Here is a 24,227-nt window from a genome sequence, read left to right on the forward strand (position 1 = left end):
GAGAGAGAGAGAGAGAGAGAGAGAGAGAGAGAGCGAGCCTCTGAACTTTTGTTTCATGTTTCACTTCTGCTGACTGCCTGACTCAATCCATTTACATTTGCACATTTTATAAATATATGTAGGCTTTGGAAGATATACGGTGCTAACATGTTGACTCCTATAGCACAGCATGTTTCTTGACTTTGCTTTTGTAAACTTGAATGCAAGAACCATGTCAAATTTATCTTCACATCATCTGGAATTTCTAGCATGAAGCCTATCGAAAAACAACAGATAGCTTTTGAATATTTCACTAAAATGAAAGTTCAAGTCCAAATTCATCAGTTCATATTATGGTTAGCTTATTTATTCATACGTTCGAGTACAGACATGTGTAAGTTCAAATTGTACCCTTAAGTCTGTGCAGCCCAAGACTTGCTCTTATGGACTTTAATTACTTTAAATATCCTCGGTTTCAGCAAGAAGTCAAGTGAACACAGAGGAAGTGCTATAATTGGCCACTCTTGTTGATGTTGAGCATTTTGGTGGAAGGGACATAAATCAATAAAAGATCCATTTTCTATTTTCAGCAAGTGCTTTAAAGATGGAATTAAGATAAACTAACCTAGCAGTACCCCAGCCCTATTTTGACCATGATCATCTGAAGTGTTGGAGGGCTGTACTTTGGTTGTGGTCTAGGGAGTCAAATCCCATCCTAAGAAAATTGAGGACTGAGTAGAGACTTAGCTGATACATAGGTTCTGCTCAGTGGTTCTGCTGTCTGCCTGCCTCGCAAGCGCAAGGGCCCAGGTTGTTCCCCAGTACAAAAAAGAGACTTAGCTGATACGTAGTTTAGTTTTCCATCTGTAAGATGAGAAAGAATTCTGTATTGAAAACATTGCTTCACATTTTCCTGGGAGGCAGTATGGTATACTGGGAAGAAAACTCTGTCAGGAACCCAAAGGGTGTATCTGAATTCTATGCCTCACTCTGCTCCCAACTCAGCACACCCGGAGTTCGTCCACTTTCTGAGCCTTAGTTTCTCATTTGTAAAGTGAAGCTGAACTAGATGATTTTTAAGGGCCTGTCTGTCTCCAAAATGCTATGTGGAAAACAGGCTGTTGGTGTAGAGCTAGAGGGCTGGTGTGAAGGCCTCTCAAAACCTGTTTTCTCTTTGTCATTTATGCATCAGAAAATGACAGATGGCGAGACCTGGATAGGAAATGTCCTCTTCAGATTGACCAACCGAGCGCCAGCATCTGGGAATGCCTGCCTGAAAAGTGTCAGGATAGCTCACTGTGGCACCGGGAGGCAGTGACCACCTGTGCAGTGACCAGCCTGATCAAAGACCTCAGCATCAGTGACCACAATGGGAACCCCTCAGCACCCCCCAGCAAGCGCCAGTGCCGGTCACTGTCCTTCTCTGATGAGATGTCTAGCTGCCGGACATCATGGCGGCCCTTGGGGTCCAAAGTCTGGACTCCTGTGGAGAAGAGACGGTGCTACAGTGGTGGCAGTGTCCAGCGCTACTCCAATGGCGCCAGCACCATGCAGAGGAGCTCCAGCTTCAGTCTCCCTTCCCGCGCCAATGGGCTGTCCTCGCCCTGCCACCAGGCGGGACTACATCGCTTTGGGGGACAGCCCAGCAGCCAAGGAGTGCTGGGCTCACCCCCCTGTGGATGGGCAGGCGACCCCTGGAGCCCTGACCCACACCCTGTGGGTGGGGGCCGGCTAGACCTTCAGCGGTCCCTCTCCTGCTCACATGAGCAGTTTTCCTTCACAGAATATTGTCCTCCCTCAGCCAACAGCACACCTGCCTCAACGCCAGAGCTGGTGAGACGTTCCAGCGGGCTGTCCCGCAGCCGCTCCCAGCCGTGTGTCCTTAACGACAAGAAGGTTGGTGTGAAACGGCGGCGCCCTGAAGATGTGCAGGAGCAGAGGCCTTCCCTAGACCTTGCCAAGATGGCACAGGTAAGTGCCCCAGTGCTGCAGAGGGGGCTTCAAAAGCATTTCTGTGCTGTGCTCATGGGAACCTCTGCTGGTCTTGGTCTGTCCTGGCCAAGTGTACAGTGCTGGTTTACAGAGATGCCCAGGAGTGGGTCAGTTCCCTTGTTTTACACATCCTCTTCAAAGGAAGATGATTTCAAATTGCTTTTTTTTTTTAAGTGTCTATTTCTTTCTGTTTAAAATGAGAGACATGCTCTTTCCCTGTGCCGCACACTGTTAGTGGTATAAGAACAGACAGATGGTGAAAGGCAGGCGTTGGCAGGCAGTCCAGTATGACCAAACACTGTAGTCCCTTTCCTGCCCTTCCCAGGAGCCCTCTTTCCAGGATCTACCCTGGAGGCTGCTATGAGACACATGCTCACTTTCATTGTCACTCAGATTATGCTGATCCTAAGATCAGGGTCACGGTCATGGTTTTAGAGACCAGAGCAGGGGGTTGTGGGCATATTCCTTTGATTAAACTGTTGAAAATGTTAAACTGCCAAGAAATGTGATCAACATCCTATGTGCCACGTCTGTTCTTGCCATTCCTGTAGTTAGAAACCTCTGCCCACAAAGCCCTGTCCTTTGAACTTCATCTTCTTTGTCTCGGGGCTCTGAAGGCAGGGTCGCCAGTGTCAACCGGAATGAGGTGGACTTGAAGCCAATACACTCTTGACTTGGATCTGAGGGCTGTCTCCATTTGGTTCTTGCCAGGGAGGCCAGAGGGTGTGAGTGTGATGGTAAGACCAAGGTATCTGTTTGGCTCTGTGACCACTGACTTTATGGATATAGAAGGGAGAACCGTGTCCATCTAGATAGCCATGTTGCACAGTATCAAGTGTTTGACCATTGTCCTTTTTCCAGTCCAATGACTAGAAACATCAGTCACCTCTCAGCTTGCAGAGCTGGAGATCCTGCTAGAGGATGGTCTCTGTGTGGATAGCCTTGCTCTTGCAGCACCAGCACCAGATTCAGTGTAAGGCTGGCTTTGGTGTCCACTCTGTTTCAATTGGGAACAGTGTCAGTTTATAGAGTTTTCTTCTCTCCCCTTTAGTTCTCCTTCTAGCCTAGAGGACCCCACAGAAGAAAAGGTTCAGATATGTCCAGTCCAGAGCATACCTGGCCTCAGTCCAGACTTTCTGGACCCCAGGCCCCAGCTGGGGCAGCTGGTGGTAGTGTCGATGACATGCTTGTGTCTTCCTGTACCCATGGGCCCCAGAGCTCATGCTTCTCATCCAGTTTCTCTGTCTTCCATCTTTGCACAAAATGTGTTCCTTTCTTCTTCTTGTATACCTGACATTTCTGGTTTGATTTGCTGGACAGTGGTTGGACATATGCATTGAACATTAAGAGAAAGTTTATTTTTCAGAGGCTTTAAATAAGCAAAAAGGCCGGAAAGGTGACATTTTTGGGTGACTCCTAAAGGAAATCCAGAGCCTTGAGTTCTGGATGTGATACATAGCCTCAGTTAAATTTTTAATGCTGGGCTTATTTTATTAGCTAATAAGCTAGAGGGGTAATAAAAACAACTTACATGTGTTATTATATTTTACTAGCCACTGGTTGGAATAACACAATTGGCATCACTGGAGATATTTTCCAGCCTTACTTGAGTTGAAACTGTTTAAAAATGTATCAGTTGATTGGGCCATGCCCAGATGTATAGGTTGCTTCATCGGCTTCAGGCACGTCTCCAAGATCCCGGTAGCGTGCTGGATCCAGAAGGTTGCCTTAATTCAGCCTGTCTCTCCTCAGCCACCTGCTCATCAGCTAGTCTGTGGTATGCCGGAGCACAGGGAAAGCAGAGGCCCCTGGGAAGGAAAGCACGTGTACCCAGCAGCCTGTCTCCAGACCCCTGATGGGGCCATGGATTCTAAGCCATCTCCCACCAAGCATCCAACTGTAGCCTGCCCTCTTCATGGGGTTCTGTGGCTCTGCCTGCCTCAACTTCCCACTGGATGATCTAGGGCTTTAGGATATGGGCCTTGCTTTTCTAGGAGGTGTAGGAAACCAGGCCTAGGGAAATCCTTACTTAGCCAGGACCCTAGTGTAGAACCTTGAGTCAGGGTACCCAACAAGCGGGCTTGTTGCTGGGATACATTGCCAGGGGCTGGCTGGGGATAGACCATTTGCCCACAGATACTATCCTTTGTGTACTCTGTACTCAGCATTTGTAACTACCAGGAAGTGTGCAAGATCTTCCTTCCTATGGGAGAGGCTTGTAGGTGGCTTTGTATATCTGTGGAAGGATTGTTCCCAGCGTTGGTACCAGCCTATATGTCCTTAAGCTAACTCTGGACTCTATTTCATGGGCCTCTGATCTTAGTCTGTGCATTTGTTCCACTTGAGCAGTCTTGTGAAGGAGCCCTTTTGCTCGTGGCTTCTAGAGCCAGGTGTGTGAACACTTCAGATTAAAGGTACAAAATGCCTATTTGGTTAAACCTTTGGAACAGCTGAGTGTTCAGATAAAAATACCTTAGGTCCCCAGAGAGGCTGATAGGGGCCAGGCATTGGGGCCTACAGCAGACCTCCGTGAGACTCCGAATGAGTCTTCTCTTTGGCTCTAGAGACAGTGGGAATCAGATTCCCTCCAACCCACCAGGAGAAGAACGGCCAAGGAAATTAGACAGCAAGGGAGGGCAGAGTGCTCAGAGGTCCCTGCCTCACTTTGTCTGCATCATAGCTGGTTTTAGCAGGAAAAAGAGACGGGTATAAACTTCGTGATAGAAGCAGGTGTGACCTCAGGGTTTGTCCCTTCCAGCGCTTCCTGAGGAAACTGAGGCTTTGGTGGTCACTAGGTCACTTCTGAACATGGTGCTTTCTTTTGGGTCTGTATTTAAGAGGGGACATTGACAAACCAGAAGACCTTCAGGAGAGGGACAGGAGGCTGGAGCCTTCGGCACACCGCTTAACATCTGTGTGCAGCAGACACCACAAGCACCAACACAGCACCAACCAATGGGAGGAATGAAGAGAAATAGTGAGCGTGTATATACTGTGTTCAGCTGTGTGTGTGCACACATGTGTATTTGTGTATCTCTGTGTGTACATACATGTGCATGCATGCATTATCCAGTATACTTCATCGTGGTCACAGGGCCTGTAGGAGATTGCAGCTCATTGTAGGCAACTCAGAACAGAGGTAGAGGTGCGTGCTCTAGGGTCACACTCAGTGTCTTATAAGAACACCTTTTTTTTCCCCCCCGATCCTTTTCCCTTCTTCCCTTTCTGACCTTATCATTTTCTGCTTCTTGCTTGATGCTCTTTTGCCTCATTCTTTTTCTTTTGTGAATGGGAAGGAGCCTGCCATGATCTCCACGTTGAGAGCTGAGAGTTATGAAATGGTGACATCATCAGATTTTCACCCTCTGCCAAAGGAAGTTGGCCGTATGTAAACATTCTTGTCTCATGTTCATTGCCCTTGAAACTAGGGTGGAAATAGCCTAGGAGCTCACCAGCGGCCCACCTCTTCCCAGCCACGTCCAGGGGCATGGCTGTCATTACTGCACAGCGGCCCTTGTCCTCTCAGTATGAGGACGACACACAGGGGACAGGGGTGTACAGTTTGCTTTCACATTGTCTTTGCTCATGTCTTTTTTTTTTTGGTACTGGGGATCAAACTTGTTACCTCGTGCTTTCGAGGCAGGCAGCGGCACCACTGAGCTAAATCCTGGACCCCTGCTCATGTCTTCTTAAACCCCAATGCCATAGTTGTAGGCAGGGACACCAAACAAGGCCGTAGGATCCTGAGTGAGGGATTTTGACTGTAGTGAGGAAAGCCCCGAAGGGGAAAGAGGCACAAGTGCAGAACTGTTCACCCTCACTGTAGTTGAGATTATGACTACTTGACTCCGCAGTGGGAGCTGCTTAAAGGCAGCCCAGAATGCTCCGATCGGTGCGCTCTGATCCTGCTGCCCTTTCTCTGCTGCTTTTCTCATTGCATGGTCTTCTGAGGTTCCTGCTGCCTGGGGCTTTTTGTGAAGCCATCGCCTCTCTTTTTCACAACAACAGTGTGTGTCATTGAGGGCAGAGCCTAGCCTGAGCACAGGAGTTGTCTATCAGCAGTACTTTTGCTGACATTGCTAGTGACTGTTTATCTGAGACCTGGTGTGACCATCAAGCAGTGATTGTCTCTTGGCAAGACTCGAGCTATCTGTGGCCATTTAAACGTGCAGTGGATGTATAAGTAAAGATTACAGAAAAAGCAACAATTAATAAGATTACCCATTGAATGCTATGCCCCTGGGCAACCTAGTCCGTCCCTTATTTTTAACTCCAGGCTGGTTAGCTTGAAAGAGAAACAAATTATATTTTTCAACAGTGCTTCAGACAGAAGCAATACATTCATAGGGAGGGGTTGGGGTGCCAAAACAGAGGTTTGATTGATTGCAGCTGCCCTCACGCTGTATCCCCTGAACTTCTCTGAGGAGGCCTCAGAACAGGCAGCAACTGTTGAATTCATTAGCAGATGTTTGAAGGACCCATGAAAGCTGGCCAGGGCAGTTTGGGGTATGGAAGGAGCATGAGGTGCAAACTAGCAGGGCAGCACATCTTTAGAAAGTCTTTGAGAGCTGGGGTACTACTGATGAGTGGAGGGGACCTGGGTTGATCAGGGCCACAGGGTCTCCCCTGGCCTAGGGGCTGTTATCCAGCACTCAGCAGAGGCTTGTGACATGTGCTTAGCAATAACTCATGGCTCTTTGCTGGGTAGAGTCATTTGTGGGTGAATCTCCTTCTGGCCAACCTTCCTCTCCTCTGTGGGACAACCTTAAACAAGGATCAGTGGTCCTCCTCGTCACCGCGTAGGGTGGCATGACTCTTCATGCCACTAGCTGAATGATCTTGTCCAGGTAGTCTTGGCAGCTGCAGGCCAGCTGTGCTTTTTCTTGGCCAAGTCCCTGGGTTTTGATCTGGTTGGCTTGAGTCTTCGTGGCCTTCTGTCCACCCTGCCAGTTGCCAGACACTGCTGCCTTGCACCATTATCCCCCTTCCTACTGCAATGGGAACTGTGCCAATGGCAAATAGAAATCAGATTTGGATCACACTTTACAATGAGAAATGCACATAAGCTGAAGATCTGCTGAGAAAGGCAGGCTTGGAGAGCCCATGAATTCCAATTGGAATGAAAGAAATGCTAAGTAAAAGTAAAGGGAAAACATCCCTTATAGGCATATGGGAATGGTTGCTTTGGATTTGGAAGCAGGTGGGACAGACTTGAATGAAGGAAAGCACCTATAGGACTTGGACTTTCCGAGTTTGTGGATGCTGAGCAGTGATAGTGTTGGGCAGCACTGTTCTAACATGCTCCTTCTGTGCTCTTGACAGGCATTGCTAATTTATCATGGCAGTCTTTTCAGGTGAACTCAGAGGAGGCCATCTTGGTAGTCTCTACTAATTGGTCCGTAGTTGAACATCACCTGCTATCACTGCTCTGGTTCATCCCCTCACTCCAGGGTGAGGTTTGTAGTGTGCAGGGAGAGTTGATGACTTGCTTCGAGCCACACGTTTACTCAGGGAGCCCCAGAAGGCAGGAACAGGGGCCTCCTGACCCCAGGTTCATTGTTTCTCCTACTGTGGTTGGCCTGGGTGAAAACCAGCCCATTTGGGCTTTCTTGTTAACTGACACTCATGGGACATGGTGGTGGTGTGAAATGGGAGCACTGGAGGCAAATGGATTGGGGGCTTTGTCCCCATTTTGCCACTTGTGAGCTGTGTGTTCTTGGGTGCTCACTTTGGGATGAGGAAGGGTCATACACATAGCATGGTTCCAATATGTGGTTGGCACTTGAACATTGCAGCTTTGACTAACAGAAATTTGAGGCCTTGCTCCTATAGCTGCTGCTGCAGCTCCTTTGTATCAGGGGACACTGGTGAGGCCACTGGGCTTGCCACTGTTGGCAGGCCAGGATCCCGCTGGCCATGGAACATGCTGAGCATGGGGAGCTCGACCCCTGTTATTTCTCTTGTTTCATAAGTAATTGTGTTACTGGTATTGTAGGACCAAAGAGTCCCTGTACTTTGAGGAAACCCTTCCTTAGCCACCTGGATCACTCTTAGCTGTCCCTAGTTGCCGTTCTTAGGTTGTATAAGTAATGTGCTTAAGGTGACTCGGATCAGAGCCCAGTTGACAGAATAGCTTTGATCTTTAGGGGAAGAGAGAAATAAAAGTTCAGCTGGGGATGTGTCATAGAGGTGGCTTTTATGCCACATGGTGATTTTCCATGTCTCAATTGAGAGCCATTCTTTTTTTATTTAATTTTGCTTTTTTTGGTAGCGGGAATTAAATCCATGAATACTGTATCACTGAGCTTTGAGATAGGCTTTCATTTTATTGTGACCCTCCTGCTTCAAACTTGTGATCCTCCTGTTCCATTGTCCCAAAGAGCTGTGATTATAGGTGTACACCACCATACCTGTCAGTTGAGAGCCATTCTGAGCAGAAGGTGTTTGCAGTGATGAGGTGATGACGCTCTTGGGGGCTCCTGAGCTTTCTGGAGTGGGTGCCTCTTCTTCCTAAGGCAGCTGTCCAGATGAGAGACCCTGAAGCTCCTTCGGCATGCTAGGAGACCCGAGGAGGTCATACCTTTGGGAGGCCATAGTGAACAGGAAGGAGAATGGAACCTGACCAGCCCAGGCAGCAACCTCTCTGAGGCTACCTTCAGCCCTGCTCTGAGTGGTCATTGTGGGGAGGGCCTGTGGGCCAGGTAGCCCTTGCCTCTGACCAGCTCAATTCTAAGGCCCCACAGGGGAGGTTGAGAGAAACCCTCATATGCTTCTCAGATTGTTGAAGGAGAAACAGAGAACATGGGCTGAGAAACACGGGGACAGAAGGTGCATGGGGGAGTGGTCCTCATGCTTAAGCCTAACTCTCTTCTAACCTGAACAACTTAAATTCTCCTGTGCCTCAGTTTCCTCCATCCAGGAGGTAGCATGGCAGTGCCTTCTCTCATTGCATTAAGTGAGGTTGTTCGTGTAAGACACTTGGCACTCAGACTCTGTTTGCTCAGGATAAGTGCTAAGTGTGTCACCTGGGACCTGGATTTTTAGATGCAAGGGAGAAGTTTGTCAAAAGAAGGGAACTGCTTTTCCTTAGGTGTGAGTGCTCCTCACCTCAGGTATGTCCCCTCACCTCAGGTATGTCCCCTCTCTGCAGCTCTGAGGGTCCTTGCCTGTTCCTGTTCCCCAGGGGAGGGGCCTGAGCCCAGAAGGTCCTGCAGCTTACCCACAGGTTTCATTGAGTTGCTGGGGTCTGGGTCTGGTCTCTCTAATCTGAGGGTTTTGTTTGGCACAGTGTAAGGGAGGCACAGTGTGGCCTGTCGTTGGCACAGAGCTGCTTTTGGAGTCAGAAGACTGGAATTTGAGGACCTTCTTTGCCATGTAGCTGTACTGTGACTGTGAGATGGTTGTCCCGCTTTTCTGAGCCTGGGATTTCTGACCATGTTCATACCTTCCCAAATACGGCCATGGATGTCAGAGCTCCCTGACATACAGGTAGCCAGGATGCTGCATATTCCTGGCCCTTGCCCCAGAGAGTCTGAATTTGCTCCATAGCAGGCATGAACTCTGCAGAATCGCAGGGACTGGCTCATCGCAGGTGGAGATGGCATTGCAAGTTGAGGCTTCTTGGTCAAGAGCCTGGATTAGGAAAGATGAGATGGAGAAGGGGTCCAAGAGCCCAGCTTTCCTGCCTCCAAGTCCTAAGGTGAGTGTCCACTGGTGCTGTACCCATAGAGCACCAAAGAGAACTTGGGGTGAATTATGCTGAGTTCGGTACAAGACTGCTTCAGAAGTGTGTGGGAAAACTCTTATATATAGTGCTGAATATTTCTAAGGCGCGTGTTATTAAAGATCAGTTCCACATCCCTGTTTGATATCCCATCTTGTTTTTAGTGGCGGAGTGAATGATCAGCGACACATATACTCTTTCTGGATGCTATATGTGTGCTGGGAAGTGTTTTGAAAGAATCCAGGCTTCCTGTTCTCAGAGCACATTGGAATCAGTGCTATAAGGGAAACAAGTCAGGGGCAGGAACAGCAGCCAGAGCCTTGTGTTCAGGGCAGCCTCTAGGAGGAAGCGATTTCTGACTGAGTCTGAAGGGTGTGTAGGAATCTGCCATGGAGGAGAGCAGTGTCCCAGGTAATGGACACACATGTGCAGAGATCAGCACAAGGAAGTGGCTAGAAGGAGCCCCCATAGCCAAAGCAGAGGGTATGAGGGCACAGTGGGACTTCTTAGTAGGTCCTATTTTAACTTTTATTCTGAGTGTGGGGTGGAAGTATTTGAAGGTTTGTAGTAAGGGAGCAACAGCATGCCCTAAATGGCTTCTTGAGATGAGCAGCGTGGACTGAGGGGCTTTGGGAGGCAGCAAGGCTGGCCAAGAGACTGTTGGCAAACGTGATGATAGGCTGGACTAGGTGGGGGAAATGGACATGGCCTCAAGAAATGTTCTGGAGGTGGAACCAGTGGTCCTGACAAAAGATTAATCTTGTTATTGGCTTCATACTCACTTGGCATAGGCCTCAGTGGAAAGAGAATCAGTCACCCTACCCCCACAAAATGGTAATTTATTTTAAGCTACCCTGTTTAGGATTTGCTGATTGTGAATCCCTTTTGTTATCTGATCTGCAGCCCTCCTTTGACTGTATTTCTTCTTGATCTTTTTTCAGTAGAAACAAAGTCTAGTGCATCACCATGACTCACTTTGTTTCTACAAGTATCCATGGAACCGTCTCACCCCCAATCCTTGTGCCCCAGTGGTTTGCCAGCCAGGGTTATTCCTTCCCCTCTGTGGAGGCTCAGTTGGTCTGAAGAGGCTTTTATGTCCTTATCCAACTGAAGCTGGGTTACCCACTCCAAACTGGGGTAGAAGAGGGCTGGAAGGCTTAGGGTCACAGGAAGATTCTGTCATGGTTTGAATATTTGTCATGCTGGATCTTGTCTCAGCTGTGCCACATCTGGTCAGTCAACAACAGCTGGGGCAGCGACTCTGGAAAACAAGGGGCCTACAGTGGGCTCTCTAAATCTCCTAGTAAAGCTGGATAATCTTCAGCTGGGCCTCAAAGGATGCAAAGGTGGTGGGGGATGCTTGACAGACCCCGGAAGGATTTGGCATCCCCTGTCTTGATGAGGAGCATTTCCTACTCCCTCATCAGGGATATCAAGGTAATTTTCCCCCAGAAGGCTCTGAAACACCTTGGTGAGCATAGCATCTGCAGGACCCTTCGGAGCCCCAGTGAGGGCCAGAGCAGGAAACAAAGGTTCCCGAGTGGACGTGTGACTGATGACCTGAGCATACCTGATGCCTGTCTGTGCTTGTTCCCAAGATCACGCAGCCTCCTGGCCTCCATGGGTCCACTGTAGCATAGAGCCTTAAGTTACCCTGTTTTGCTTTTTGCACCATGGTCTTCTGACATCCCAAACACTACACCAACAGCCTCTCCCTGTTGATAGGAGCCCATTTTTCAAGAACATCACTGTGGTTTCAGCCATCCTGGAGTCCCACCCTTTTTTGCAGCTTCAAGCCGCAGTGGAGAATTGGAGCAAACAGATGCCACATGGCAAAGCAAACTCTTTGCCGCAGGCGCTGTGCTGGTGGGGGCCTGGTCTGACTAGACTCAGAGTGGGTGTTCATTGCCTATTTATGGCCAAAGGACTAACAATGCCTCCTTTGAAAGTTACATAGAGTAGGACATTAGGATAATTCCCTCTTGGGAGGGGGTAGGGTAACTCTTTTTGAAAACAAAAGAAATGGTTGGCTCCAAAATGCAATGCAAGCACTAGAAGCTGAATTTGTGAGCAGTAGCAGTGAGTTCACATCAGTATGTGTCGCTAAAGGTCATCAGGCCCCAGTCCTTTCCTGGACACTATAAGGCCACATCCTGCATTGGCTTTTGTGGAGCTGTAGTGTGTACATGGGGACAGCCACCCCCTTGCCAGGGCTCTGTGTGTAGGGAGAGTGCAGCAGCCCCCCGATCAGCAAGGCCAGTCAGAAGCGACCCATTAGGTTCAAGGAATTTACAGACTGGTTGTTAACTTCAGTTTCTGAGCCCAAAGGCTGAGAGCAGAGCCCAAGGTGGCACAGAGGAGAAACTGCAGGAAACTCCTCCTATGGCCGGGGACCATAAGGCAGAGGCTACACTTCCATGTGCTTGGCAGTCTGCAGTGTACGGGCCCTTTGGGCCGGGCCGTGTAGAAGGTGGTAGTGAGGCTGATCGGAGTGTGCTGGAGTGTGCACCACACCAGGAGCAGCTGCTGAGGCTGGACCGAGTGCACTGCCCTGCTGAGTCATGCTGTGTGTCCGGATGACAGTGACAGCACGGGAAGCAGACAGGAGGGGTAGGTCTTCCCCCCTTGTCCAACCTCAGCTCTTGTTGGAATTCTTCTGCAGGTGTTCTAGTGCCTTACGGCATCTTGAACACCCTGGAAGGTTGCTCTTGAGTTCCCCTCTCAGTCTTCACCATTTGCTCTTCCTTTGGCAGGTCCTTACCTGAGTCTGCTGGGCCCCTGCAGGTGGCTAGGCCCCAGGGATGTTCCTGCACAGACAAGGTCGCTTCAGATGGTGACATGTGCTATGAAGAAAATCAAACAGGCTGGCAGAATTGGGAGGAGAGGAGGTGGAAGTGGACATCTGTAGACTGGAGGGACAGGGTACTTCCTTGATGAGGTAAAATTTGCACAAAGACTCAGGTGGTAGCTGCATTCAGTCATGCCCCAATAGTGAGGGGAGCACCTGTGGAGGGAAAGCAAGCCACCATTTGGGCAGCAGATGTGAGGTATTTGTTCGGCAAGAGAAAGATCTCATCTGAAAGGATTGAGGCTAATTGTCACTCGGTAGAGACCCCAGATCTTCAGTTTGATTCATAAGGACAACCCAGCAAACACCCTGCATTTGCACCTGTCTTAGTCCTAGGACAACAGGAAGCAGAGGCAGGGGCTGGCCAGGTTCTTCCAAGTCAGATGGGCCTGGCACAGAGCTCTAGTGAGCTACTCATTGGGCGGTGGCCCTGGGCAAGTCACTGCCCTTACTGGGCCTGTATCGTCTCGCTGTGATGCACATTCAGCAACCTAATGAGTGTTCTCACAGCACTGAGAAAACAGGTGTGTCTGGTGCCCTCGAGGACAGCGTCATCACCATTGCCATTATTGCTTTTTCCACTACGTGTGAATGTGAATCAGGATGGCTGTTTCTTGTAAGACTTCCACTGAAGCATCAGTAGAGGTATCATTGCCATTACCTTGAGGGGCAACCCCATGCGCTGGGGCCGGGAGACTATATTAGGAGAATGTGGGCCTCAAACCTAGTTTTAAATTTTCTAGTAGCCACAGTTAAAAGGAAGAAAAAACAACTGAAATTAATTTTAATAATATATTGTATTTAACCCAATATTAAAAAATGAATCATTTCAAAAGTGGATCATTTCAACGTAAATCAATATAAGTAAATCATTAATGAGATACTTTGTTCTTCGTGAGTACTAAGTTTCTGAGATACAGTGACTGTGTTATCCTTACCATGGGTATCAGTGCTCTCTGGCTGCATGACATGGCACCCGTTATGGGCAGTCACAGTCCAGAGGTCGTACTGGATTAAGGGCCAAGTGACAGGCTAGAGGTCACACTGTGGTAAGTGGCTGTGCCTGTGGCACAGTAGAAAAGGAGGTCTTGGGTGTGGGTGTACGGGGTGCATTGGAGCCAGCCTTGATTGAAGTGACTTGAATCTGCCACTCAGACCCCTTTCCTTCACTAGGCCCTTGTATGTGCCACCTGGTAAAGGACAGATTGGATGGACGCAGGCTCCTCTTTGACATACTGAGTTCTCTGGGGCTGTGCCTTTTCTGTCTTGGGAAGAATAAGCCCCAGGGGCTCTGAGTAGTGGAGTGTCTAGGTGCTGTCAGGATTGTTCCATCAGGGAACTAGAGATACACAGGCCTGCCTGTTGTACCCTACTTGTGGGGCACATCCAGTCCAGGAGGCCCCCAGGAGCCTGCCATTTCTGGGAGCATCCCCCTTTTGGCTCTGGGTGCTTTTTGTTACTGAAGTTACTCTACCGACTCAGCCTCTCTCAGGTCTGATATTCCTGGTATGTGGCCAGCACGAGGCTGGGGAGATGGGAGGTGGCAGTAGATGGGGTGGAATAGGAAGCCTGGGACTTCTTTCGGGATTCTCATAGGGATCCTGTGAAGATAGCTTTGCAATGACAAACCCTGGGCCATTTCTTGGTGCTTGTGGTATTGCTTTTGATAATCAGGCTATGATTACTCTTCACACATCCCTAAACCAAATGACTTGAGTCAGGCTCCCCATAGTAAACCAGCTCCTCCGCTCTTGTCTGTGGGGAGCTATTGGAGGGGGGACACTCAGTAGTGATGCAAACCTAGAAGGATGCAGAGGCAGATGTGGGCCAGGTCCAGGGTAGGGTATATCAGGGGTTTTCACTGACCAAGCAGAAGTTTCCAGAGCTGTTCTGTTTTTGATGCTTGATGGCCTCCTAACCAAACTTTTCTGGAAAATTGCATTTATGGCTCCAGTTTGCCCCTCCCTAGTAGGAGGGATTTACAGGAATGTCTGGCTTTCAGCTTCTTTCACCTGGGGGCTTCAGGGACATGGTCTTATCTGCCATGGGAACATTCTGGGCCCTCAGATTACAACCCTGTAAGCTGGTTTAATCAACTTGTACCGATTGGCACTGCGTACAAATGTCTGGGCTGGGGGCTCCAGGAACACCAGCACATGTAAAATCCCATCTCTGCCTGCAAAGCATTTGCAGTATTCAGAGGGCTGGATGGAGGCAACTGTGTCTATGAAGCCATATGCAAGCCAAGTTAGAGCGAGAAAGGGTAATCATATCCTTGAGGACCTGGACTTAATTCTAGATTCATCTCTTTGTATTTACCAATTGTCTGTGGTGTGTCAGGCCACTGTGGGCACCCGGGATGCAACAGTAGTAAGGGCCTCCTGGAGATAAGAGAAAGCACCAATGCCATCACTTAGACCTATGGAGAGGGCCATGCCACTGGCTATATGACCAGTGCTCTGAGCTTTGCACTCTAAGCCTTGCTCTCCTTACTGTAAGCAGGCAATACTGGTCACTGCCAGGACAAAATAAGATGATAAAAGCATGGCACTCACTTTGAACTTAATACTTGTGCAGGAAGGTTCGGTGGGTAGCTTAGGCCAGCTTTCAGTATGGACAGGGAGAGAAAGTTACAGCCATGTGTTTGGTGCCCCACAGTGGGGAGGCGGGCTATGGGAGTCATGCAGAGAGCTGGCGGCTGTGAACTGCTGAGGCCAGCAGCCCTCAAGAAGTCCTAGCCTGTCCTATAAGCCTGAGAGCCCAGAGCCTGGTACAGACATCTGGAGCCACTGGCTGGAATTGACCTCTGTGAGGTTACACAAGCAGGCTCTTGCCCTCCCTCACCTCTCCCTCACCAGCAGGAAGAAACCTGGCCATGTTTGTCCTTGGGCAGGTAAGCCTAGTCAGAAACGGCATCCTTTTCTTACCAGGAGCCAGGAAAGCTAGAGGTAGTGCCTGAGTTGAGCTATAAGGGGAGGTGGCTATGGGTGGCTACGGTCTCAAGTGATGAGATGATGGGGCAGGTAACTTACTTCTCTGGGCCTTCAAAGAGTTTACTGCATCAGTACATGGAAGAACTTAGTAGGGCCTGCACATAGCACATGATTAGTAAACTGTTGTCCTGGAATCCAGGACTACCTTGTTCCCTTGGGTGGCTGGGGGCCATCAAGAGAAAGCCCAGGCCACTTGGTGTTAGGTACCTCTAGGTTCTTTCTCTTGTCATCTTCCAGGAAACTTGTGGCAGGTGGGGCCAGCATCAGGTAGCCCTGGGAGCCCGACCCCCACACGTTCACGTTGCCCTCTTTGGTCAGTCATCTGCTCACTGTGTAGCTGCCTCCTGAGCCTCTCCGTGTGTGGTGTTCTGTGGATCCTGGGAACTCAGGCAGTAACTGGAAACCGTCATGGTCCCTGGTGTCAGCTCATTTCAGCCTCACTTTGTGCCTGTGGGCTGTATACTGTCTGAGAAGCTGAAACCCAGAGTTCAAATGTTTTGCCCAAGGGACCTTGGGACTTGACTCAGAGCTCTAGGTTAGTGGAAGGAGATGAGCTCAAGGTCTTTGTATCCCCAGCAGGCTTGGAGCAGATAATACTGGTCTGCAGAGTCCTGAGGGTAGAAGGAAGGGGATGTGGACTGCTGGGAGGCCTCCTCGGAAAGAGAGTTCTGGAGTGATATGCATTATGAACTCTTGTTAAGGGCCTTAAAATTACTATGGAAAGCCTCCAGCTCACTGTGTACCGTCCTTTGACCAGCATCAGGTATTGTCCAGCTGTTTGATAGAAATTCAGAATTTGCCTACTACCCTAGACGTGTCAACTCAGCATCTGTGTTTTAATAGGATCACCAGGTAGTTCTGTAGCTTTCGAAAGCAGCTGAAATATAGGAAGTGGACCTTTGTGGGAGGCCATCTGTAGATTTTCTTTGGTCCTAGGCAGCCCCCTTTCAGATTCTTATTGCAAATGGGGACGGGGGAATTGGTTTGCCCCTGAGCCAGAACTTTACTTGGCAGCCACCCTAGGCCTGACCTTTCCATGGTCAGAAGGTTTGGTTCACCTGCGTAGTCAGCCTCCTGCTGCATTGTCCCTTCTCCTCAGGAATGACAACGTGGTTCATGTCAGGAACCTTTTGCTGGAGCCCTACCCTTGTTTGGCCAGGCCGTACCCTTGAATTTTTGGTCAACATGCAAATGACAATTCTTATGACTCTTGTCATGTGCAGGGATCATTCTTGCACTTTGTGTACATGTCCTAAGGCCAACTATGTTCTGTGGGTAGGGATGAGGCTGTGGAAGGCAAAACTTGCTTGATTGTCCCCTAACCTTGTTTCATGAGGAAGCAGTGACAGAGACGCCTTTCTGTGCGCTAGCATCCATTGATTCTATGCCAGGATACCTCAGGTTATTGGTGGGAGGAAGAAGACAGATAAAGAGCATGCCCAGGATAGCTTGTGATCTGTGGGATCTACACTGATGTGATATTCAAAGATAAGGATAAGTGGGAACAGATTTAGATTTGAATGTGGTCAGGGCTTATCAATAGGCAATTGGTATTGGAGGTGTACTAGCCAGGGAAAAGCCTCTGAGCTGTGTAAGAAACATGAGGGTTGGTCTGTGTCCTTAGCCCCTGGAGGAGCTCTGCCTATCTGGTCCTCAGGTGCTAGAGAGGTGCCAGTAGTTACCTAAATATTTATCAAATTCATGAATGGACGATGACCCAAGGCAAAAAGGCTGAATTCTCTAGTGGGCAGATCACATGCTGTATTGTTGACACTCAAGAAAGGGCAACAGTATCATTATTGGGGATATTGGTGGCAGGCACAGTGCTGTTTGTGTGTCATTGTAAGTGTAGGAAAGTGGCTATTTGCTGTGCTCACTTTATGAAAGAGATGGAAATTCACAGCCAGGGTTTTGGGGACAGCAGTGGCTGCAAGACCTATGCTTGTTGTCCTTTCCATAACAGGGCCTAGCCAGGGCTCGGGGTGCTCGGCATGTCTCATCTCCAGTGTCTGCATGGGGTTCGGGATGGTAGGGGATAGAGTTGCAGAGCTGAAGATGGGCTGGGCCTTCCCTGTGGTGGATATGTAGGCTCTCTGGCATGGAGACAGCCAAACAGCCAGGCTCAGGGATAAGTGCCCAGTCCTGGGATGGCAGCTAGGATCTCATAGGACATCACCCAGGAGCCTGGTCTGGCCCCTACTGCACCAGCTGTTGGGTCTGTCTAGACAGTCTGAGGTGACAGTTGTCACCACTCTGGATGAAGTTGGCTAAAATTGGATTATTACTGAAATCAGAGCCTCACGTTTGAAGGGGTAACTCTTAAGTGGGGCATGAAAGGTGGTCTTGATGAAGCCCAATGATCTTCCTGAAAGGGCAGGGAAGTGAGACAGTGGGTGGGTAGAGAAAGGACTTCTGTCCCCTCCTAGCACCTTCTCAGTTGCCACAGCCTTAAGGGCCAGACAGACTCCACAGTGCAGGATGTTGGTTGTGAGGTTGTTCCAGAGCCCACCAGCTAGAGGAAGAAACATGTCTTTGGAATTTGTACCAGAGTCCTGGCTTCCAGGTGGACTGGACTTGGTCTTGATTTCTTCCTGTGCAGTTTGAGATGGGAGAGAGATGGGCCATTAGCCACTTTCCTCCTGGGCCTCTCTGATTTTTTAGCCCCTTGAGCCTGTGCAGGGAGGGCTACAGGACCACCCTAGTCACAGAGCAGGGCCTGGGGAGCACTTGCAGGGGAATGGTCTGGTGTCTGAGGGGCTCTATGAGGGATATTCTCACCAGAGCTCCGTGAGTGGACCTTGGGCCTCTGTGGTGCTCTGGAAGTGTGATCTGTGTCTTCCAGGAGTGATGACAACTGTCATCTCAAAACATCTAGACCAGGAGTCAGCAAGCTGTGGCCCACAGCCAGGTTCCTTTGCTGCCTGTTTGCCGCGCCTGCTGACATACCTCATCTGTGGACACTTTGTCCGTGTAGCAGCAGGTCTGAGTGGTAGCAGGACTAGGGCATTATCACAGAGACTCACTGGCCTGTAGAGCCTAAGCATTCACTATGTACCACTAATTTCCATGGCCCAGTGCTCAGTTTCCCTATTGGGAAAGTAATTGGATTTACTTGGCAATTTTACACCGAAAGATGGGCAAGGATGTGTCAGTCTATGGGGCATCTACCTGATTGACTCAGGCTCTCCCCTGTCCAAGGCTGGCTCCTACATGGCCCTTTCCTGTGTTCCTCAAATGGCAAATAAGACCGCTGTGGAAAAGGGGTGTCTAGTGCCTGTACATTTTGGTTAACAGGCTCTCATGCCAAAATCAATTATATGTTCAACCTGTCTTAGTTCACAAAAGTATGATTTTTTTTTTTAAATGCAAGAATGTGTTCCTACAGTTGCCTTGCTCTGAAAGCATTTTCTGGGCTGCCTGTTCCCTTCTTTTCCAGGCTGCCCTTGGGATGCTGCCATGTTTGAGAAAGCATGGGCCAGAGCAAGGACTGTTCATTTCCTCTACTCTCACTCACTACCTCTATATTCTCCTGTCCCTTGAAGAATTTTGGTGGGACTCTTCCACTCCCTGTGGTGGATCAAAACCCAAAGATAAACAGTAAAGGCAGTTCTGGGATTCTCATCATGTAAGACAAACCCCTAGAAAGTTGGCCCTGGCTGGAGACCCAGAAGTCTCTGCCTGTCAGATACGTTCTGGCTTTGGAGGTGGACAACCAGCTTGCAGGTTGCTAGAAGAGATTAATTTGTGGTAACAGAACTTGGCTCTCTGAGGTGGTTTCGCAGCAGCTTTGTGAAAACAAGGGTGGGATGGTTGGCTCCCACATTGAAAAGCCTCACACAGCCATGGTTCTATCCTGCACGCCACCTCAAGCTCAGTCAACAGAGGCTTGTCCCTGGGTGAGGCTGCCCTTGTCTGAGCAGCCTGCAGCAGCCAGCTTCAGGCCTTGAGGTTGTTTATGGCTGAAGTGTCTTTGGGGACCCAGGAATGTGGTTGGAAAGTTCTTAGCATAACCAAGAACCACTTCCACCATTGCTATTGGCATGGGTCCTGTTTTGAAGCTAGTGGACAGTGAGAACATGCAGAGCACAGAGGCAAAACTGATAATGAGTAGCCATGCATCTCCCTTTTATTTATTTCTTTTTATTATGTTCTTTTTATATGTTTTTTTAATTAGCACATAACCAGTACATTAACTGTGGGTAGTTGGTGCATGTACATGACACATCTTAGGTTTTTTTTATACCCCCTTCCTTTCCCTCTCATCTTTCTTTCCATTATCTCTTTGTCCCCTTTCTGTTTGCAGAAGATCTAGCTACCTGCTTACTGTTGCCTATCTTTTATTGTGCTCTTTAACTTACTTATACTTTGGGTTTCTCGTGGTGCCTGTTGTTCTTGTGATTCCTTCATTGGCCCCTCGGGGTAGCCACCCAGGCACAGCTCTGTGCAGACTTTAGGGGTATGGTAGCTGAGAAGCATGAAGACCAAAGGTGCAGAAAGACAGGAATTTCCAAAGGGCGTTTTGCAAGTTCTGTAACTTAAATGACGCTCCCAGTGTGTGCAAGCTGTTGGGGCTGGAAATTATGTCAACTTGCATTCCTGACTTGGAGAATAGATGTGCAATCATTCACTGGAATGAAGTGTCTGCTAAACTGAGGTCCTAGGGACATTCTGGGGATCCCTGAGAAGGACCTCAGTGACACCAGTGAAATTGCAAACACTTTTATAGCACTCACTGCTCTAAATGCTGTATTCACAGATCAGCCCATTTAATCCTCACATCAGCCCAGTGAGATAGATATTCTTGTTATGCCAGGGTTTTGCAAGGGATGTAGAAGTACAGAACTCAGTGAAGTGATTTGGTGGGGGGTACTCGGGATTGAACTTGGGACCTTGCACTTGTGAGGCAGGTGGCAGAACCACTGAGCTAAATCCCTGGCACAGTGAAATGACTTGTGCAAGGACCATAGTGCCAACCCCAGGAAGGTGTGGGATTTGAACTCAGGCTGTGTGACCAGGAATATGTGCTGAGCATGTGTAGCACAGCATCATAGGACGTGCAGGGTGCAGGGCCTGAGGACCAGAGAACTGGAGAAAGTCTGGTAGGCAGGGATGAGGAGCCTAGGTAGAAGGAAGAAGTAGGGTCCAAGTGGCTTCCCACTTCCAGGCTGTGGGCCTTTAGCTTATGGCACAGCACCTCCTGCTTCAGTTGCTGGATGAAGGACAGGTAAGTTTGCCTGCTCTACTCTGAGGAACTCCGTCCACAACAGTTAACATGTTACTGGGGCTGGACTTGTGGCAGTGGGCAAGAGGGAACCCACTTGACATTGTTCTGGAATCCACGGTCTGAGACTCTTGTTGAGGTGACCTTGGTTTCTGGTCCTGAAACCTGGCGTGGCACAGTGCATGGCAGCACAGAATCTGGGCCGGCATTCGTGTTAGCAAGGAGGATCCCCATCCCTAAACACATCCATGTTTTCTTCAATTTAATGTCTAAGAGAGCCCTTCCCGAGCTCACTGGTGCCCCTTCCCCTGAATAGACTGTCTGCTGGGCAAGGTTGGGAGCTGACTTAGTCTGACCGTGGGAGAGAAGTCACCAGCCGCAAACTGGACACTGCCAGAAGACCCACCCAGTTCTTCGGCCTCTAATATTTGTGGTTAGTATGACCTACATATCATCACAGCTGCTTTCAGTGGCCAAGGAGAAAAAGGGCAAGTAGAAGGGAGCCTGCCAGGCTGCAGGGAGGCTGAGAAATAGCAGGCTGGGAGCAAGGTCTTTACAGATGAAGTTTGGTGTGAGTGTAACTGTGAGACTCAGCAAGGCACTGAATTACCCTGAGCCTCCATTTCATTGTCTTTAAAATAGGAATAAGTAAAATGATGTCTGCCTTACACTCAGGACTTAAGGGCACATGACAAGTGTCCAGCACAAAGAAAATAGTAGTATTTTTGTGTGTCAACTTAATAATTTCCAGACGAATTGACATTTGTTATTTCTCCTGGCTACAAAATTAATGCATAGGGCCGGGAATTTGGCTCAGTGGTTCTGCCGCCTGCTTCGCAAGCATAAGGTCCTGAGTTCCATCCCTCCCTGGTACCCCCCCAAAAAATTAAATAAATAAAAAAGCATACATGTAAAAAGTTTAAGGTTCAGAAGGAAAAAATTAGCTCATAAATGTGAGAGTACATAAAGTGAAATTCCTCTGATATTTACCTATAGGTAAATATCTTCAGATGTTTTTTTTTTTGTACATGGGATCGAATTCATGTCCTTGCGCTTGTGAAGCACGTGGCAGAACCACTGAGCTAAATCCCTGGCACTCTCTTCAAATGTTTAATGTAGATCCTTGCAGTTCTTTTTCTAAACAACTGTAGCACCGAATGGAAAGTCTCAACATACATTCCAGCCCCAGGAGTTCGTTTATTACATAGGCTTAAGTACAGAGTTTTGTTTTGTTTTTATTGTTTTGAGATAGGATCTTGCTGTGTGGCTCAGGCTGGTCTTGAATTCACTCTGTAGCTCAGGCTGGCCTCAATTGTGGTGATTCTCCTGCCTCAGCTTCCTCAGTTGTGGGATTACAGATGTGCACTACCATGCCTGGCTCAGATTTTAAATAGTCAGCATTTACCCTGTACAGAGGAAAAACGTAAGTTGTTTGTCTAAAAAGGGGAAATGAAAAAGCCACTAATAAAACAGAAAATGTGTGAGCTTTCTCTGTGTAATAAGAAAGCAGACACATAGTTTTTAAAAAATTATTGTCCTTATGCAGAAAGTATTGAATTCTTTTAGGCTACCCACACCAAGCTCTGTGAATACATTGATACACTTATGTCCTTGGTTTGTAGTAATGCTGTTTTCTCACTTGCACTGAAGCACACAACTCTACGAAGTGCAGGCAGAATGTCACATATGATTTAATCAACCCTGCTGTACATTGGGAAGGGGCTTTTGGCTGCCTGAGCCAGCCTGACCACACTGGCCACAGCTTGGCCAGTTGTTTCTAACCCATCTACAAAACAGTCGTTTCCACTGTCAGTCCTGTGGAGGACTCCGGAGAAGCAATGGAGCAGTGCATGCTGTCCTTGTCATTGTGTTCCCAGTAAGCAGTCTGCATGTGAGTCCAGGGTAGCCATTCTGACTGTCATTTTTTCCACACTCACCCTTCTGCTATGGCTGTGGTGCCCAGGACACCTGTACTTCCATGGCAGCAGGGCTCCCCAGAGCTCTCCGTATGATCATTCAGGACACATGTTTATGGGACCTGCTGTGCCACCACACTGCCACACACAGCTAGAGAGTGTGCTCTGTGGGTGCAGAGCCAGATGCTCACGTGTGATGTGTCTCTCCTAGGGTTTTGTGACCCTGTTCCACTGGGCTGAATCCAGGCTTCCTCCTGAATTTCCTTTGTAACCCTGAAGGACCTAGTTTAGTTTTCTTTCTGTCACCTGTTTAATCCAGCATGTCTTCCTGATGAACTACTGATGTGTGCTACGCACTGCGGAACAGGAACAATAGAAACAAGACCTCATTCCCTCCCTCTAGATGAACCTGTGCCTGGGGCAGTTCTGTGTGGTACATACCCACTGCTTGCAGTTGCTGCACTTGGCCCTGATGATACAGTGTGGCTGAGTGCCTTGTTCTCTGGAAAGTTCCATGCAGTATAGACAGGAAATAGCAGGAGCAAAGATCTTACCAGACAGAATGAGTGCTCTGGAGACCAGGATTATAGTTAATGGAGTAGAGGTGATGAGCAGAGAAGCAGAAGACCTGGAGGAGTGGCATGAAGGACTTCCTGAGGCCGGCACTTGTGGCAGTTGGTTGTGGTGGGGCAGGGTGCATGCCAAAGAACTGGCAGCTGGATACCTACTTAAGCTTGGTCAGACCCCCTCCAGAGTCAGGAGCCTTGCATCTGGTCCAATTGCAACTGCCACCAAGCAGTTCCCAGGATAGTGATGGCCCATAACCTGGAGGGGCAGAATCCCAGTGCTTGGCTCTTCCTCATTCCTCAGAATCCCATGGTCCTCTGCTGTTGGGGTGAGAAAGTCCATGGGTTGAAATGTCTTTATGAAGAAAGGCAAAGAGCTGTCAAGCCCCAGGGACCCCTCGTTTGCCTATTGACATCCAACAGGTCTGTGGCCTTTAGCTGCTTCACCAGCCCAACACATTTGTGGTGCAACCCCTGGATTTATGTGGAGCTACCAAGCCTCCCAATGGGCTGTCTACTGTGCAAGAGGGAATGTCATCATGGATATGTTCCTGGGGTGGTGTGGTAGGGAGTGGAGATGATTGTGTCCTGAATTTAGTCTTGTCACTTGAATGTAACTGGATACCATGTACATTCTACTCTCTCCAGTTAAGTGTTCAATGTGACAGTGAAATTATAAAGGAGCCCCTAGATTTGGTGTAGGGAAGAAGTCCTAGGCCCAGGAGCTCAGATCCATATCCCAGTAGACTAAAACAGGATTACCTAACCTGTGACCTGTGTGGGCCTGGGGTTGCTGTTTTGAGACCTGTGGTCCACATTGGCCTTGATTGTTGGGAAAGCAACCATCATGCCACTCCTGCCTATCCTGCTTTTAAAAGAAGCCCAGGTGACCTGGTATGAACTCACCCTGTCAGTCTTCTCAGACCAAATGTGAACAAGGCAAGCAGAGTCAAGCAGGGGCCACCTCAACCCTAATCCAAATGACAAAC

At 48.8% G+C, this 24,227-nt stretch overlaps 1 protein-coding gene across 2 annotated transcripts in view; it reads left to right on the forward strand.

Moving 5' to 3' along the window:
• The window catches only part of Fam53b (family with sequence similarity 53 member B), an 81,748-nt gene that overhangs the window by 24,216 nt on the left and 33,305 nt on the right, over positions 1 to 24,227 (forward strand). For both annotated transcript variants that reach the window (XM_033761367.1, XM_033761368.1), the window contains exon 3: positions 1,172 to 1,950. In XM_033761367.1, the coding sequence (XP_033617258.1) occupies positions 1,172 to 1,950 (779 nt within the window). The remainder of the gene's footprint in view (positions 1 to 1,171; positions 1,951 to 24,227) is intronic.

This window comes from Fukomys damarensis, unplaced genomic scaffold (genome assembly GCF_012274545.1).
Source record: "Fukomys damarensis isolate Sample0158 unplaced genomic scaffold, DMR_v1.0_HiC HiC_scaffold_8, whole genome shotgun sequence".
NCBI lineage: Eukaryota > Metazoa > Chordata > Mammalia > Rodentia > Bathyergidae > Fukomys > Fukomys damarensis.